This window comes from Rhodnius prolixus, unplaced genomic scaffold, assembly GCF_049639745.1.
Source record: "Rhodnius prolixus isolate KJV_2025 unplaced genomic scaffold, Rpr scaffold_10, whole genome shotgun sequence".
Classification (NCBI taxonomy): domain Eukaryota; kingdom Metazoa; phylum Arthropoda; class Insecta; order Hemiptera; family Reduviidae; genus Rhodnius; species Rhodnius prolixus.
In genome coordinates, this window is record NW_027411615.1 from 4,291,589 (window position 1) to 4,303,756 (window position 12,168).

Below are 12,168 nucleotides of genomic sequence, written 5' to 3' on the forward strand. Positions count from 1 at the left end.
AGGAACCAATCAAATCCATTGATGCCTGTAAAACTGATGTGGTAAGTCACACTTAAATAAAAATCATCCATGAGTTTACTTATGACGTGTCCATGACTTTAGTACTAACGCAAACAATAAACTAATTCCTGATTCCTCAATCTCAAGGTGTGAGTGGTATATGTGTTACGTCTATGTTGGCTGGTGTTTGCGAGACGATGAACCAGACTTTGTAGGTTTGTTAAACCTAAATAGAGTTACTAATCAACAACTAACTTTGCAAGCCCTACTAGTGGCTTGTCGGAATCAATGTTTCAGTAGGCAGGAACAACTCATAGTGTAGCCAAGATCCGTAATGAAATGGCTAGTCTAATTCCTATTGTAGGTGCAATATTATTTTTCAAAAAAATAAAATAAAACTAAATCGAAAAGCCCGTTTCAATGTTACGCTTAAAACAGTCAAATAAAAGTTTTCAAAAGTTTTTAATTATGAAAGGCAGATCAAAACTAAGTAAATATTATTACTATCATACAAATATATATTTTTTTTAAATAAGACAAAATAATGGGCAGCTTTAAGAAAAATATGATAGATAAATAAAAAATAAAAAAATTAAACTATTAGTTTAGATCAGAAAATATAGTAGTTCCAATAATGGCCACTAGATAGTAGGAGCTACCAATTAACCTTGCCCTTTCCACAATAACTTGAAATATTTAGTTTAAAAAGTTGCCGTTAGTTGCCGCCACTTACCGGCTATAGTATCTTCCAATGTCAAGACTGAAAAAGAAATATGATTATATTCGCTACTAAATATTAGTTGAAAATAAAAAATCCCGAACGGCTCTGGTTAAAAGATTATTTTAATTTATGTAATATTAAAATGAGGCAGAAATATAAAGTACAACAGGTCAAAAATTAGGCGGTACATTTCGTTAGTACAGTGTGAGAAGGTTCTTAGAAGAAGGTTATAACTGCTGTCAACGAATTGAATTTCTGATATTAGAAAGTGATACAGTTTCTTGCATTCTTAATTTAAATTATAATTTTGTATATTCAGATGATTCGCCTGTTGATGAATGATGGATTCTGATCTTCTACTAGCTAAATCATTGCAGGAACAATTTGATCGTGAAGAGATTGCTGAACGGATTTCCAAAGAGGTTGGTGATTAATTTTTTTTTTAAATTATTATTCACATGTTCAAGCTTGGTACAATTTCTGATATTGTGAAATTTCAGAATAAACTTACATCTAAACCAACTAATTCAATAATAGATCCACAATGGGATTTACATGATCCAACTCCTGATATTTATTCTTTGTTTCAAATGTTTAATGCTAAATTTTTTTGGAGTCAATTAGACAGTGTTGAAGTTAAATGGAGCCCCAGAATGTATTCGTAAGTTATTATTGTTTTTATGTTAAGATTTTTCAAGTAGCTCAAGTATTTACGATTTCTAATTTAGTGATATTCTAGTTGTGCTGGTATTTGTACTTACAAAGGATTGGGTGGATGTGTAGTTAGTTTAAGTCTACCACTTCTTAAACTTCGCCCACGAAAGGATTTGGTTGAAACCCTTCTTGTAAGTATTTTAGGTGATTTTATTGTAACGTGATTTTCTTCATTGCGTTAGCATGACATCGTTTAGTCGTACAAAATTAGAAAATATTTACCCATACAGCTTCATGCCAATGAAGCTAATGTGCTGTCAACTACGTATACTTTGGCCCCTTTCACTCGCTTCTTTTATAAATTCGACAAGTTAGAGAATGCAAATATAATGTGTTAGATTTTAATTTCATACTTTAATTTCTTAATTGTGATTTGAATTTTTTTAAACTTTGTGTAACCTTTTTTTAAAACACTTGATTTTAAAATCCTTAAAAAACCTAATATCCTTGCTAAACTTTTTGAACTTATGGTGTTGACTTCACATTGCCAGCTCTGCTGTTTCTACAATTATTTTATTTTGTATTTACTGATTTCTTTCTTTATTATTTTTTTTTTTTTTTTCCAGCATGAAATGATACATGCCTATCTTTTCGTAAAGGATAAAAATTCTGAACGTGAAGAGCATGGCCCAAAATTCCATAGTCATATGTACAGAATTAATCATGCTGCAGGGACAAATATTACGGTAAAATTTAATCCTTTGTTATTATTTAATTTTACCCTAGATTCTTGATTTGAAAGTGATAAGATCGACGTGTAAGAATCAGAAAATATTACAGAAAAAACATAGAGTAAAATTCAGAATGGTCCCAAGTTGGAAAATGATCTGCTAGCGGTGTGAAAATCAAGATGGTCCCATTCAAATGAAGGCGAACTATATTTTTATTAAAAAGGAAACTCAGCTGGTAGAAGAATTGTTTAAAAACCAAAATTCATATGCAGTCTCTAGGCTGGTAACTGGTGAAGTGGCTTAATATGAGCTTATAACATGATGCTGGTTGTTGTCGCTTTGGGTCCGAGCGTATAATTTTGGAGTTTAACTGATATTAGGACCTCCTTATTCGGTGGCATAAAGTGAATTTCATATCAGTTTAAGTTATTAAACCCTCCAACAGTAATTGGAAAATAAGACTGTATAACTAATTGATTTTACGGAATTCGCAGAAGCGGCATTTAGCCGTCGCATGTCATGAAATGTATAAATAGTTTATTGGAGGTGCTAAATGAGTAATTTATTGATTTATTGAGTTGTAAATGGATATAGGTACGAGGTGTTTGTGTTTCTGGGATGAATTTAATTTAATGAATGTGGGTTAAAATGCGTAAATGTTTGTATGCAATGATCGTTCTACGAAAAAAATTACTGGATGCAAGAAGGTTAAGCTGGCTAATTGGAAGTCACAGTTGAATGATACATAGCTCTATCCTGCTACTAGGATGAGCAAATATTCCCTTAAGGGAAATCCTTGCAGTCGCGTAATACTTATCTGATTTACATTGTTTATTATTTAAGCAGAACCATATTGTAATTATGAACATAGCAGCTACTGCACTTAATTGGTTTAGTGTTTAACTTTTCTTTTTAATGCAGTAATTCTTATTCTTTGTGTTTAGGTTTATCACACTTTCCACGATGAAGTTAAACATTATAAAACTCACTGGTGGAGATGTAACGGTCCTTGTAGATCTAGGCCACCTTATTATGGGCTGGTGAAGAGGGCAATGAACAGAGCGCCAGGACCTAATGATAATTGGTTCGCTGAACATCAACGTAATTGCGGTGGTGAATTTATTAAAGTGAAAGAACCTGATGGTTTCAAGGCAAGAAAATCAAAGAAAGCTGTAGGTGGAAAAGAGAATTCAGGTTTGTAATCTATAACATCAACTAGTTCTATTTATATACAGGGTGAATGAGTAAGTATTGTCCATAGGCTTACTGTGTGTAGTACATCTAAAGTGGAGTTCAATGACGTATTGGCCAACTTCATATTCTCCACTGTTCTTGAGTGACGTCACTTTTAATTTTTTTTCTAAAATCATTACTTTTTCCAATTAAATTGTTATTACTCAGAAAATTCTAGTCCGAATTCGATTCGGATGGCACGGTCAAAAAGACAGATAAATTTTCTAAAAATTGATACCATTTCGAAGCATAAGTTATTCTCCAAACAGCCTCAATCTTCCTCCTGGATACTGGAAAAATAAAAGTAATCGAAATTTTTAAGAAAACTCATTAGGCCCTTTCGTGATCATTATCAGACCTAGGTGCTGGCCACTTTTTATAAAAGTTTCCTTGTTGAATAGGCTTTCTAACGTGGTATATCATTTTCCAGGATTCCTTTTATCTTCGTATGAGAAATTACGTTAGTTTTACAAGAAAACGTGTACACGAGCACACAACAGTGTTAGATTATCAAGTTGTTTAATACATTGAAAACTCTTTTAGATGGACCAGTAGTCAATTTTTAAAGTAGGCTGTCTTAAAATAAGGTTACAAATTGCACTTTAAAAAAAAAAAATCCCGATTTCTCTGAAATATTTGAGAAAATGTTAGGAAATATTTTAAACAAGTGCTATTTTTATAGACAAAAATTCATATGTACTCACTACAAATTACAATTTCACACACAACTACCTGTTGGAAAAGAAAAGAATGTGAATAAACCTTAAACTTTCTTTAAGTGCAATTTGTAACCTTTGACTTCTTTATTTTAAGACAATCTACTGTAAAAATTGACTATTGGTCCATCTAAAAGAGTTTTCAATGAATTAAACAACTTGGATCACTGTTGAGTGCTCGTGAACACGTTTTCTTGCAAAAACAAACGTAATTTCTCATACGAACATAAAAGGAATCTTGAAAAATGATATACCGCACCTAGGTCTGATAATGATCACGAAAGGGCCTAATGAGTTTTCTTAAAAATTTCTATTACTTTTATTTTTCCAGCATTCGGTGGAAGATTGAGGCTGTTTGGAGAATAACTTATGCTTCGAAATGGTATCAATTTTTAGAAAATTTATCTGTCTTTCTAAACGTTTCATCAGAATCAAATTCGGACTAAAACTTTCTGAGTAATAACATTTTTATTGGAAAAAAGTAATGATTTTAGAAAAAAACTTTAAAGTGACGTCACTCAAGAACAGTGGAAAATATGAAGTTGGCCAATACGTCATTGAACTCCACTTTAGATGTACTGCACGCAGTAGGCCTATGGACAATACTTACTGGTTCACCCTGTATATATATATTACTTATTATTTTTAAAATACCACACTACTAGTAAATGTTTCGAAATTATTTAGGCCCTATTTTTTTGGGTTCTTAATTGAAATTAACCAAACAACCTTGCTCTTTTACATTATTTTGTGCTCTTCTACCAACTAATTAATATATATATATATATATATATATATATATATATTTTAAATTAACTATTGCAAAGTTGTAAAACTTCATACAAAAAATAGGTAAACTAATTAAAAGTAATGAAAAAGAACTATTATCTAGAACAGCTGTACAAATTATAACTTCCATCACCAAGTACGTCGCGGGCTGCCAGGTTTTTTATGATTTTTGAATGGACTTATCTGGAATTAGTGTTGATAGTTGATGAATTATTGTGTTGAAGTGTCCAGATTAGAAATTAGTATTGGTGGTTGTATTGTTTCTTAAAGAATAGTTTTAAAATGAAAAATTTGTGCACATACTTCTCAAACACCCTGAAAAATAATTCTTAGAAGGACAACCAACATATTTATTTACTAGAAAAATATTATCAAAGAAGACGACGTCACATTAGATCTATTGTGCATAAATCTGAATCTCACAAACTAAGAAGGGAAAAAAAATGTTGGTGAGATTTGTGAAACTGACGTTTGGCTTTCAAGATATCATCAGTATTTGGTTTGAAATTGCAGCATCCAATCAAGAGAATTGCTTTCAAGTGTTAGATATGCTGACTTCACATAATTCATTTTTGAAAATGTTTACTCACAGATATAAGTTATTCCAAATACTGATGCCAATAAACAAGAAAATCTAGATACAATAATTTAAAATTGAAAATAGTAAATTTAAAGCACGTAGCAGTAGCCAGGAGGTCTACACAAATGTGAAGAAGATCTTCTAGTATTCTAAACATAATATTTAAGTTGAATTGTATAATCACGTCTCGTGTTTCATATATTTTATCAAGCAAAATTCAAATACCGTCGGCGGGCCTGATAAACTGACATCGTGGGCCGGGCCGTAGTTTGGTGACCCCTGACTTAAAGACTTTCCTGAGTAGAAGGGAATTTAGTTTGTTTCCATGGAAATAAAACAATTGTCCAGAATCACTTTCTATTTATTTGTTTTAATACAAGGTATGTTTCATGATTTCATATTATTTACTGTTTCATTTTTAAAATACCACACTACTAGTAAATGTTTCGAAATTATTTAGGCCCTATTTTTTTGGGTACTTAATTGAAATTAACCAAACAACCTTGCTCTTTTACATAATTTTGTGCTCTTCTACCAACTAATTAAACTTTTTATTCTTCTTTAATTTAAAAAATAAATCTGATATTTAAAGAAGTACTCACTTTTTTTTCAATTTTCTCGATTATAAGTTACCATATTTTGTGAATTTTCAGCAAATCGGATTTTCAGCTACTCATTTAATGATGTTTTTGTTAAATAAGAGGCAACACCAATTATTACCCAAAGATCAAAGAAAGCGGAATTTCAAAAAAAAACCCACGAAGTAAACTATATGTTTTTTTTTTGTCTAGTTTTCAAATTTTCTAACCCCAATGCTGTATCTTCATTTTTGGCGGAGTTACGGGCAAAAAAACCCAATTGGGGTTTCATAAGGACCACTGGTTTTGACAATGATTATGAAAACTACATTAAAAACTGTGAAAAATGACGTTGACCCCGTTTCGATATCCCTAATATTTGTCGAGATATTTATGATCAAATTTACAATATTATCTATTCGTGATCGGTCTTCAATATTAATTTTCTACCAGAAATACACGTTTTGGGAGGTCCTCTGACTGCAAAAAAAATGTTATTTTTGACGCAAAGAACAATAATAATAATAATTGATGATTTTAAAGAATTTAGTGTAATGTAATGTTGGTAGGAGGATCAGGATAAATTTGTTTTATCATCAAATAAAAGCAATCATCATATCATTTTAATGCACCTAGTATGCAAGACCTCTTGACCTCTATGATTACAGTAAGAATATCTTGAATTTTTCCTCTACCATTTTGTGCTCAGATTAACCGTTTAAGCATGAAATGCATTTGAGCCGTCTTAAAATGAACACCCTGTATATGCAGGGTGAACACGGAGTAGAAGTCGAAACTTCGGGAGGTGATTCAGCAGCACAAATTCAATCGAGGATAAAAAAAATTTGAAAGCTAGACCAAAACAAAAACGTAACATATAGTTTACTTCGCGGGTTTTTCCGGAATTCCGCTTTCCTAATAAGTTATTAGCGATTGGTGCGTTTTAAATGGATCGCCTTGTATATGTTACTTGCAGAGGGTGGGGTCCTATTTACACCATAAAATTTAACAAATGGTGAAAAATGGCTAAGTACTATCTACATCTCTTATTTGTTTAAGATTAAACAATAAGCTGATTATTTATTTGGCCTTTATATTTAATGCCTAGATATCTTATAAAATAGTCACGCAGGAGAATAATCAAATTTGCGAAAGGTTTTTAGACCCGAATTAAATGACGAACTTTTTAACGAGATGTTGACAATGTGATTTTAGGACTTCAAATTGGTAGGATGAGATTACATTCTCTGAATATAGGAGGGTTTCGCGGAGCCCCTACATTTGGCTACATTTGGTCCATATGGGTTTCAGAAGTCGAGAAGTGTTTTGTACAGAATTAGTTTGTCTAGAACAGATAAGTAAATTCAATTAAGGTAACATAAAGTTATTTAGATCGTTTTGTTGTTCAGATGTTAGTTGTTTGTACTTGTAAATATTATCTACATTTACTTGTAATGAAGTTTATATTTACAATTTCGTTTAATTTTTCTATCTTCTTTTTTACTTTCTCTTCTTGTTTGTCTAATTTTAATTAATGGAACTTGAAATGTGTTTTTACTGTCATTAATTTACAAATTGACTTTTCCGAAATAAGTTCTAACTATGGCAAGTTCTGGGTGAAGCATAAGAGAAAATTTAGATTAATACCAGTTAGTATAATAATATCGAACCATATCGTGTGAAATTTATCGTATATAAATAGGCTGCATAGGTAACCTCTAGAGCTAGAGGATTATAAATGTCATTAACCTATTTTAACTCATTGCGGCTAGGTGGGTTTAAAAACTGTCCCACCTTTTGCTTAGCTTTTGCTGCATATATTTTAACCCACCTCGAAAAGTTGAAGTTATTCATATGTACATACAGCTTAATATGTTATTTTTAAGTTTTTCATTCAGTTGGCAGTGCTGTGCACCAAAGGTAAATGCGAATATAAGTGAAATAATGTTTATATTTATTATAAACTTGACCGATAGTAAAAAATGGTGGCACCGCATACTGTTCTATTATTTGGATGCAGCTGTTTGATAATTCATATATTGTTTATAAAAAATTGGGTCAAAACATGGGACTTAAACATTTCAAGGAACAGTGCGCTGAAGGACAGTGCTGTACTGTCTGCAAAGTTCCGCTTTGTTTGTGGTAAAAAGTTGTGTTTGAATGAACATCATATAAAGCATTAGTTGCATAGTGGTATTATACAATACCAGCGCCCCACACTAAAAAAGGACTATTGAAATATCAATTTTTTTCTTTTCTTTTTTTCGTATTTTGAGAGTGATGAATATTTGAGAGGGATGATTACATATGTAAGATAATGGAAATGAATGTTTATTACCATTTTTTTTATAATTAAAGAAATTCTGTGCAACTAGGGCTTTTATTTTCTTTAAAATCGTGCGCCTCAAAGAGTTAAGAGACTTTCTCATCCTTAGGCTTTTGTTACACTAATTATCCTAATTTTTAAATTTGATAATAATTTTTTTTTCTCTCCTTTTCAGGAAAGCAGTCTAGTTTAGATAAATTTTTATCACCTGTACATCCTAGCCAGTCTAAAATTCCTAAGAATATTTCCGGGATGACCAGCATAGATAAAAAGGAGAATAATAAAGTTGTAACTGAAAAACTCAGCAACAATGTACACGGTTTTAAAGGATTAGGCTCCACAAATTTAGCCAGACCTACTGCTGCCAAGGAAGTTGTTAATAAGAGTAATGGCAGAATTGGTTCCAGTGGCGGCCTAGGATTATTATCAAACCGTGGAGGTACTTTAGTTGAACGACCACGTGTAACAGCTTCAACTTCATCATCCAGTCCAAAACCCCCTCCTCTTGTACAGACAACATTCACACCATATTCTGGTAATGGCCAAATATTGGATCCAAACTGTAAACCAGCTGACATAAATCGTGCCAACAGTCGTCTATTAAAATTATATCCACCAGCTAATGTCAAACCGTCATCATCACCACCAGCCAAAGAGAATCCCAAGAAAAAAACCAAAATTGATGAAAATGTTACCAAAATTTCGTTGCTGGATGATAACAGTGTAGTAGATGATGCTACTAAATATCTAGTAAATTGTCCAGTATGTGATAAGAAACTTTCACAGAATCAAATGAATGAACATCTGGATGAATGTATTAATTTGGATGCTGTAATGGAAAGTATTTCGGAAACCGTTGTCATTGAAGATGATTCTGATGTATTAGAAGACCACGATAGTAATAATAAAAATGTCAATTGTCCTAACTGTAATAAATTATGTAAATTAGATGATATTAACCAACATTTAGATGAATGTTTGAACACGTCATAGTTTTGTTTATTTTTAAAATAGTAAGTGATTTGATAACTTAAAATTTTTTCTAAATATTAATTTGTTTAAATATATTTTAATGCTCTCAAAAGTATTTATTCCATGCAAAATTCAATATTCGATAAAATAAATAAGCAAGATTTCGTTCATATTTTTAACTGCGACATTTTCCAGACGAATTAGTCTAAAAAAAAGATTCGATTTACTGAAAAAGCTGGTAATATTTGTTGAAGATATATTGCACTCTATTTTAAAGGTTCTATTTTGATAAAATAGAAAAACAGGAGCTGTTTTGCAATAAATTGTAATAAAATCATTTGTAATCTTTGCTGAGTTTATTGTCTGTCTCACCCTCATATCATGGTTATTGTGTTCTCTCTCTCTTCTTAAGTATATTCTTAGCGATATTGTTCTCTCGCTCTCTCTTTAAAGAGCAGAGAGAGATAAAATGTTCACCGAATATCTAGTGTTAGTAGCTTATTCCTGGTAGGATCCTTACTTTAAGTTTGGGACACTAACTTGAAACTTTTTGATATTTAATTAATACAGAAAAACTGTTATCTGTTTCTTAAAAAGGTAAATGAACCGTCATAAAAAACAGGTCTTTGACTGTGAGTTCCTGTGTAGCTGACTATGCGCATAGCTGGTGGGGTGTCGAGGCTGTTTTCACTTCACTGAGACTGTTGGTCATCGGTTCCTTCTAGTTTGGCTGTAGACGCCATGGTCTTGCCTTATTTTTAAGGCTCACAACTCCTTGCCTGAAATTTTTAAACCAATACTGTGGAGCACAAATTGACAAAGCATTCGCTGCCATAATTTTATAAATTTCTTGTGCTGCGCCTATTGCTGTTAATAATCCTTTTGATGCTTTAATATTGCCCGCATTTCAAAATTTCTCTTTTTTTATCTTTTTTAAAGTCAATTATAAAACTCGTCTAAATACTGTTATTGAAAATTTAACGTCAAGTAACCAATGTTAAATGACTAAAATTGAGTTTCAACGCTATCTATTTAATTACATCATTATTTAGTGCTACTGAAAATAAAATTTATTTTTATTTTAGTTTATTAAAAATTAAAAACTCATTTCTTTTAATAACATTATTGATACATGTCTAAAAATTGAAAGCATTGTCCTCGATTCCTTCTTGAACACAATATGGATTATTGCAAACGTTTCTTCAACAATACCAATCCGTCTCTGACTTCTAAATCGCAGATAACTATTTGGCTCACGGTTATTGTCAACCTAAAATTGTCCAGGAGAAATATTTCAGTAAGTAAATATTGTTTAAAATATGTTTTTAATTAGGTCTAGGAAAAACTTAAGGTTATTATTAAATACAAGTAAGAATATTTATCTTATGACAAGATCTCGTTTTTTCTACAAATAGTGGTAGAACATTCAAGTAATGGTGCATTTCGAGTTGGTAACGATAGGCGAACAAACCACATTTGAACTCCTACACTATTTCATACGAAACTTTCTTTATTCAGTGTGGAAACGTTTTAGAGCGTTAAAATGCAAACTCGGGCTGCAGATCGCCACGAAAAATGAGTTGCAATTACAAACTTCTTTTTCGTTCAATAGAAAATTTAACCCAGAGCTCACTACTTTGAACTATCACTGAACCAACTGGCTCATTTTTTTTGGGAAGGAAATAAACGTAGGTTATATTGAATTCTTTGCCTCCAAAGAACTTTGGAAATTTTTCCAAGAACCAAAGAGAAATTAAGACAAAAAGAGAAAGGGAATTGTGATTTGAAGAACTAATTTAAGTGTTCTATTTTTTAGTATTGATAAAAGTTAGGCAACGTGAACGCAAATATTTTATTTACAACCCCAGTTATAGTTATAAAAGAAAAATACTACAAATTCAGAATTAAGTGGTAAGAATAGAGAATTCTAGTTATCGTTCAGAATAAATAGTTTCTTACCATGAAACTAATAATTATGCAAATGGTCTCACTTTCAATGCAAATGGTATTTTAACACAAGCGTTACAAATACATCGAATAACTATCAATATTATTAATATGCCAAATATAGCTGCCACGACTGGAATCTGACGAATTCTTTTCGCTGTATCCTCGTCCATCGTGTCATTTGTTGTCATTCTGTGTTCTGTTACTATAACTTGATATGATTTTAAGCACATGTGACTTTGTTACAAAACATGGCATATGTTTTTATTAAGAAAAATTTAACTAACTGTAACCAGAAAACTGTTTGGTTATCCTATATCACGTGAGGGTTCCATGCAATTGAATTGGATCTATGATGTTCTTCTGGCCGAAAATTAACCATCTTTAGTCGATAAGAAAAGAAGTCTGCAGTTTGTTAAACAACAGACTGCAGACAAGATTTATGTCAAGACTGCAGACTGTTTGAAAAAATTATTGAACTATGGTATTACATTTTATCTTTTCTTTTTTCTATTGCTAATTTTATTGCGGGGCAAATATACGAAATAGGAAATGGAAGAATGATTTTATTGAATTCTTTGCCTCCTTCGTGCTAAATACAAGTCATAACTACTGCCAATAATTCTATTAAACTCTAGATAATAAAATCAAGTACGAGTATTTTACTTCTTTTTTATACTGATCTAAACTGAAACAACCAAAAACATGTTACAACCCAGTAATGAGTAAGAGTGAATCTCGTCACTTCAGAATGAAATGGAAAAAGAATAGAATTCAAAATAAGCAGATACCAAATGCTTACCATGATATTACACAACTGGCCTCAATTTCACTGCACATGCTTTTTTAGAGCATTGGTCATAAATGCATCGAATAATTATTGCTAGCAAGAACAGTCCAAATAATGTAGCTAAGTGTGAT

The 12,168-nt window shown here is 31.5% G+C and overlaps 1 protein-coding gene and 1 long non-coding RNA gene across 3 annotated transcripts; one reads left to right on the plus strand and one right to left on the minus strand.

Annotated features, from left to right (window-relative positions):
- Positions 1-918: 918 nt before the first annotated feature.
- Positions 919-9,469, plus strand: mh (DNA-dependent metalloprotease SPRTN). 2 transcript variants are annotated; one of them, XM_074133012.1, is made up of 6 exons: positions 919-1,143; positions 1,222-1,382; positions 1,461-1,566; positions 2,002-2,121; positions 3,051-3,300; positions 8,504-9,469. In XM_074133012.1, exons 1-6 carry the CDS (start codon positions 1,060-1,062, stop codon positions 9,319-9,321), a joined length of 1,539 nt encoding a protein of 512 aa, XP_073989113.1. In that variant the 5' UTR covers positions 919-1,059; the 3' UTR covers positions 9,322-9,469. The 2 variants fall into 2 exon arrangements, with proteins under 2 accessions (XP_073989113.1, XP_073989114.1); XM_074133013.1 differs by having other exon boundaries at positions 1,004-1,143; positions 1,346-1,382.
- A 900-nt stretch (positions 9,470-10,369) lies between these two features.
- Positions 10,370-11,514, minus strand: LOC141456993 (uncharacterized). The gene is made up of 2 exons (XR_012460150.1): positions 11,260-11,514; positions 10,370-10,570 (listed from the first exon to the last, which is right to left on the minus strand). It is a non-coding gene; the product is annotated as an uncharacterized lncRNA (long non-coding RNA).
- Positions 11,515-12,168: the final 654 nt, after the last annotated feature.